We start from the raw sequence: 6,957 nt of genomic DNA, 5'->3' as shown, positions 1-6,957 counted from the left end.
TTATTTCAAAGTAATAACTGACAGCCGACAGAGAGTCGAGACTCGAGACATGAGAAATTAAAATATATTTCACTGAATGTCATGGTACTGTTGATCAATTTGTTTTTAACACACGTGATTGAAAATGCTTTAAAATCTATTTGAAAATTTTAAATGAAGTTAGACTTCTCTTGCTAGAAAAGCATAATGGCAGATGCCATTTTCGATAAGAAAAAGTCCCATCGGGCCAAACATGCGGGACGTAAGGCCGAAAAGAAGAAAAAGAAAAACCAAGTTGATCAATCTAACCTAAGTGCTCGACAAAGAAATCCTAAAGCTTTTGCTATTCAATCAGTGGTGCGAGCTGAAAGACAGTTTCGGCGCAAAGAAGACGTTATAGCCAAAAAACAGCACATACCTCAAGTAGACAAAACTCCCCTTGAGCCTCCTCCTATCGTTGTCGCTATTGTAGGTCCACCTCGCGTCGGAAAAACAACTCTTATAAATAATCTAATCAAAAGTTTTATTAAAACAAATGTTACTAGTACAAAAGGCCCAATTACTATTGTCACTTCAAAGAAACGGAGAATAACATTGATTGAATGTAATAATGATGTTAATTCTATGATTGACATTGCCAAGTGTGCTGATTTAGTGCTTTTATTATGTGATGCAAGTTTTGGGTTTGAAATGGAAATATTTGAGTTTCTAAATATCTGCCAGGTTCATGGTATGCCTAAAATTATGGGTGTTCTAACCCATCTTGACATGATAAAAAATCCTAAGAAACTAAAGATGACCAAAAAAACACTTAAGCATCGTTTCTGGACTGAAGTTTATCAAGGAGCAAAGCTTTTTTATTTGTCAGGTATCATTCATGGAGAATACTTGCGGAATGAAATAAAAAATCTGTCAAGGTTTATTTCAGTCATGAAGTTTAGAGCTCTGAGTTGGAGAACAACTCATGCTTATGTATTAGCTGATAGAATGGAGGATATAACCAGCCAAGATAACATAAGAAAAGATCCTAAAGTTAGCCGAGATGTAGTCTTGTATGGATATGTCAGAGGTGTGCCATTAATGAAAGACTCAACAGTTCATATAGCAGGTTAATTTTATACTTATTAATTCATTATTATTAACAGTAAGAATTACTTGTAGAATATTTACATTATTAACAATTAGTATTTTTTATTGTAACTGTATATTGTTTTTTAGGTGTTGGCGACATGAAAATACATGAACTTTCTTATCTACCTGACCCATGTCCATTACCAAACAGTCAAAAGAAGCGACATTTGATGGAAAGAGAAAGACAAATATATGCACCATTTTCTGGAGTGGGTGGAATAGTGTATGATAAGGATGCTGTTTACATTGAACTAAAAGGTTCTCATTCACATAAAGCAGAAGATGAGGAAGCAAATGAGAAGCAATCTCTTTTAAAAAATGTTGTTGAAACTAAGGAGACAGTTGATGAACAGATGCAAGAGACTGGGTTTAAGTTATTCAGTGGTGGTGCAGTTATATATCCTGATATGATAAAGGATGATGAATATTTATCACACAATAAGGCAGATGACAATAGCTCTGACAACACAGATTTAGAAAGTGATGAATCTGATCATGACAGTGGTATTGACCAGAGTGAAAAAGATAAGAACAAGTTACCCTGGGAAAATGTTACGGACTCTGAAGCTGAAGATATAGAAGAAAAAGCTAATGAACTTAATGAGGAACAAAATGAAGAAAGTAGTGATGACAATGAACAAGACTTTGGTTCAAAATGGAAAGAAAAATTAGGTGAAAAAGCTACTATGGCATATTTTGATCGACAAAAAACATCTCGCAATATAATGAAACTTGTGTATGGTGAATATGAAGTTGGAAACAAAACAAATGAACATCCTGTAGAATCACATGAAGATAGTGAAGACGAAATTGGTGGCTTATTTAAGAAAGTAACGAGTTTACAGAAAAGTAAACAAAAAGCTAAGGACCAATTAGATGAAAATGAATGCTCTTTCTTTTATGCCCTTGATAAACCTGTTATTAGAGATTGGACAACTGAAACCAACAAAGAATGTTTAATAAACTGCTTTGTAACTGGGAAAAGATCGTCTGATGAAGATGCAGAGGAACTTCTAAAACTAGATGATGCAAGTGAGGGAGATGATGAAATGTTTGGTGATTTCGAAGATCTAGAAACTGGCGAAAAACATGAAGCGGAAGAAACGGACAAGTCAAATGAAGGCTTAAAAAGAAAAGCAGAAATATCAAAATCTGAGATATTAGATAAAAAGTTAAAATTGAAAGCAAAATTTGATTCAGAATATGATAATCCTGATGATCATAGAATAAAAGGTGATCATTCTTATTATGAAAACCTTAAAGCTGAAGCTTTAAAACAATCTGAATTAAATAAATCAGTTTTTGAAAACTTAGATGATGGACTAAGGGTTGAGGTGGAAGGATTCAGGCCTGGCCTATATATTCGTATGCTTTTCAAAAATATGCCTTCAGAATTTGTTACAAATTTTGATGAAAGCTACCCAATATTAATAGGATCATTAAATATGGCTGAACAGAATATTGGATTTGTATCTTGTAAAATCAAAAAACATAGATGGTATAAAAAGATATTAAAAACCAATGACCCTTTAATTATTTCACTTGGTTGGAGACGCTTCCAAACATTACCAATATATTCAAAAATAGAAGACGATTTAAAATGCAGATATTTAAAATATACACCTGAGCATGTAACATGCAACATGCATTTCTATGGACCTGTAACACCACAGAACACTGGTTTCCTAGCCCTACAGACAGTTACCAATAGCACCAATGAAATAAAGCAGTTAGGCTTTAGAATTGCTGCTACGGGCAGTGTGAACGAAATTAATAAATCTACTCAAATAATGAAAAAACTAAAACTGATTGGGACACCCTTAAAGATTTATAAGAAAACAGCTTTTGTAAAAGACATGTTTTCCAGTACCTTAGAAGTAGCTAAATTTGAGGGAGCAAGGGTAAAAACTGTGTCTGGAATTAGAGGACAGATTAAAAAAGCCCTGAATAAACCTGAAGGAGCATTTCGTGCTACGTTTGAAGATAAAATACAAATGAGTGATTTGGTGTTCTGTCGCACTTGGTTCAAAGTAGATGTGACTAAATTTTATGCGCCAGTAGTCAATTTACTGCTTCCAATAGGTAACAAAAATGCATGGCAAGGAATGAAGACAAAAGGACAATTGAAACGCGAGAAAAACATTAAGAGTGAAGCAAATACAGATTCCATGTATACTGAGATTGTAAGGCAACCTAAAGTATTCAAGCCATTAGTGATCCCTAAACAGCTACAGAAAGGACTTCCCTATAAGTTTAAACCTAAGAAAAGTAGCTTATCAACAAGTACCAAAAAAGATATATTTAAGGACAGGATAGCAGTCATCAAGAATCCTTATGAGCAAAAAGTATCAAATGTTATGACCATGATAAAAACAAACTACAACAAAAAGAAGAAGGACCAAAAGGTAGCGACTAGGGAGAGGACACACAAGTTTAAAAAGCAAAAAGAAGAAGAGGAGTGGCGAAAAATCAAACGTCAAAAAGAGTTAAAAAAGAAAATTTGTAGACAAATAAGTAAAATGTCAGGCAAGAAAACACCACAAATGTAAACTTTCAATTAAGTTTCTAAAGTTATTGTTACTCCATTAAGTAAATGAGTTTTCATTATTTTTCTTCAAATCTTGTATGTATTAAAAACACACTCGCATGCATACTTCGCCTTTTAAAGATTTTTAAACTTTACAATCTAAAAAGCGCTTCTCAATAGAGTGTAGTATACAGTAAATAAAACAAGTCATGATATTGTGTAAATTGTATTTACCTCTTATCATTATGCATAACGTAAGTCATTGCACGTTGGTAAGTCTTTACAAAGGTTACACAGTTCAGATTACATTGGTCAACACAATAGCTGAATACAATACTTGAATGCCCCAATATCTCGAATATTTCAATTTAAACAGGAGGCGAAGCGCTAACTCACACGAAGCCTGGAATGTGACCGCATACAGTCTGATAAGTCGCGGTACCCTTAACCGTCGATATAACATGCAAAAATTATATACAATTTTCTATCACCCTATATAACATTAATTCCTTATGAAGGTAACTGTACTCTTTGGTTGCGCGAGCCATATTCTGTCTGGAATGTCACTATTACAAAAAATATACTAAATATTGTTATCTAGCTGCGTCCGTTGGCACTTGTGGAGTTTCGGATACTACACGAAAGGAACGTTTTGTCGGATCTGTATTGCCTCAATTCGTTACATAAACCTCTTAACACCTACGTGGGAGGTAAAAAGAAACGGGTGGGTGAAATTTTGTCTATAGATAGGATAGATACAAAAAATGGCTGCGTCTAGATTCACAAATTATAACGTTCGAATGATATGCGCGCTCGCCGCCTAGAGCAATTTTCCCTCATTCAAACCGGTCACAAATTCGCAACGATATTGAAACCGATCTCTTCCGAAACGATTTGACTAGCCGCCGCAATTTAACTATATTATAGCACTAATACATGTGACCACCTATCAATTCTCTAACATATTAAATAAACAATTTAGGTACTGGTTTTTAGAGTAACTAAACTCGACTATTTGGGAGTTAAAAAATAAATAATAGCTAGCTATTTCATTCCCATTAAATACATTTTGATATTATTCTGTAATACATAAACAAGTGCACTGGATATCCAAACCAACACACACCTAACATTTTAAAATCGGACAATTTTCAAAACAGTCTACTGCACTTAATACTTAAAAGATTGTGCGTCCAAACTTCAATTTTCATTTGCCAATTCAAGTCGATCTAGTTAATTTATTTAGTGCGTGGTCACATTCTAATTATTATAATACTGTTCATAATATATATCGTTTCGATAAATCTATAACCAGGTAAAGTCAAATACAAAAGTGAAATTTGCTCGACGACTTTTGCACTTGACAGTCCAACTAAAACAACTATTTAGGTACATATAAAACATTGTGATATTTCGACAACCGTTAGAATAAGACAATATGAGGTAATATGTATTCATTTACCGAATGCGAAGCATTAATAAATAATAGTCTACAAATAAATTAAGCAATATAAAAACAAACGTCTAGTCTGAACACATCCTAGCTAGGTAATTAGGTATTGCTACGATATATAAACGCTATGTATAAACCATATTTACAACAATAGATTCGGTTAAATTATATTAGTATAACTATACAATAGTACATTTTATTACTTATCTAGTTCATTGAGACGGTGTCCGCTAAAACACATTCAATTAATAATCTATGGTGAGTTGAATATATAGTTTGTAAATGTTAATTGGGTTACACATTTTAGGTTTATTATTTCCGAATATTTAATATAAGTGAATTGATGTAGTGTATAGCGTACACCGGGTCAAAAAAGTGATGTCTGTACTACATTAACAAAATATGTCCTAACTACGTAGATATAAAAGATTACAAAATGACGCGTCAACACTGTACACGACTGATGTATGTATGCTTCCAATTTCACATCAAAACCGATTAATACTATTCGCAATAAAAACGTCTATAAGTATGATATTATCATTCACGCAAAAAGAAATTATACAACCAAATTTTGTTTAAGTTTAGAATTTTTATCACATTTCTAATGTGTCGCAAGAATACAAGGAAGGATAAATCGTTTAAAATGTTGATACACAATTTCTAGAACTTTTTATAGTCTATGATAAATACGTACGTATGCACGTGCACGTAAATCTTGTTACCATTATTTGGTAATAAAAGTTAAATCCCTAGAAACACTTTTTTCTACATTCAATCGAAAATTAAAGAAGCATACACATATCTACTAATATTAGCTATGTACATACTCAGTAGCCTTAACCAGGCACTTTGATGTTAGAACACTAAAATACACTCATACAATGCGCCAATGTAAAATAATTTAAAAATAAATAATTAATGTCGACTCCCGAGAATATTCTATTAAGGCTTAAGCGAGTTAACTTTCATTAAATATTGGAATACATTTGTATTTAAGTACATAGGAAATCTACGTTAGAGCACTTCGTTACACATTGTAAAGCGTCACGCTAACCATCAATTATAAAAATTTTACTTAAAATAAAATTGTTATTCTCTCAGATATTTAGCTCCAATATAAAATAGTTCTAATTTTTTTACCTATAACAATTTCTGGAGGCAATGTATCTTGTGTAGAAATTTAACGATGAAATTTTTTCTATACGAATTATTTTTGATCACTTTTGTTCAAATATGATTTGAACTATTTTATATCAGACCTCGAATAACAACAGTAAACACATTTCCTTTCATAATTAACAATGACAACACTATCGGGACAATGTGTATTGACTAGTTAGTGTTCCCGACAGTGTTGCCATACGAATCGGAGACCAATATATACAGAACCGCCTTCGCGACAGAATTACCTCAAGCGTCTCATTTCACTCAGGGATCAGATCTTGCAATTCCTAATAGGCCCCGATTGTGACGTCACACGAGCGTTAGAACGCCACTTAGTTGATGGTGTGGTGTCAGGAGGCAGGCGCGTGCTCGTGAGGTTGCCGCGCCTTACGTTCCGTACCGTTCGCTAGTAAACTGTTGAATTCCATTTCTAGGATTTGCCGCGCCTATAGTAGTAAATAATTTTATGTTATAAAAAAAGTTTATCAGAGTCCACAATTCTCAGGTGTCTATAATAAATAATCGTCAATTATAAAACAATATTTTTATATGCTAACAAAGCACTGAAGTTGGCAGGAAACTTGGCTGTTTAATTTAAAGTTACAATAAAATAAAAATGAGTTTAGATGGTACTAATTGGTAAATGAATTATGATCAAATAAAAAGAATGCTATAAGAAGCATAAGAATAAAATGTTTAA

General features: G+C 33.0%; 2 protein-coding genes across 10 annotated transcripts in view; one reads left to right on the top strand and one right to left on the bottom strand.

The window, feature by feature from the left end:
* Positions 1-69: 69 nt before the first annotated feature.
* LOC110999764 (ribosome biogenesis protein BMS1 homolog) lies at positions 70-3,717 on the top strand. The gene is made up of 2 exons (XM_022268986.2): positions 70-1,087; positions 1,198-3,717. Exons 1-2 carry the CDS (start codon positions 187-189, stop codon positions 3,657-3,659), a joined length of 3,363 nt encoding a protein of 1,120 aa, XP_022124678.2. The 5' UTR covers positions 70-186; the 3' UTR covers positions 3,660-3,717.
* A 130-nt stretch (positions 3,718-3,847) lies between these two features.
* The window catches only part of LOC110999682 (liprin-alpha), a 68,288-nt gene continuing 65,178 nt past the window's right edge, over positions 3,848-6,957 (bottom strand). For all 9 annotated transcript variants that reach the window (XM_045629482.1, XM_045629480.1, XM_045629484.1 and 6 more), the window contains one exon: positions 3,848-6,703. In XM_045629482.1, coding sequence (XP_045485438.1) covers positions 6,608-6,703 — 96 coding nt within the window. In that variant the 3' untranslated portion in view covers positions 3,848-6,607. The remainder of the gene's footprint in view (positions 6,704-6,957) is intronic.

The sequence above is a fragment of the Pieris rapae genome, chromosome 9 (assembly GCF_905147795.1).
Source record: "Pieris rapae chromosome 9, ilPieRapa1.1, whole genome shotgun sequence".
In the NCBI taxonomy this organism is placed as follows: Eukaryota; Metazoa; Arthropoda; class Insecta; order Lepidoptera; family Pieridae; genus Pieris; species Pieris rapae.
Note: the sequence above shows the minus strand (reverse complement) of the source record. Positions and strands in the feature narration are given on the sequence as shown.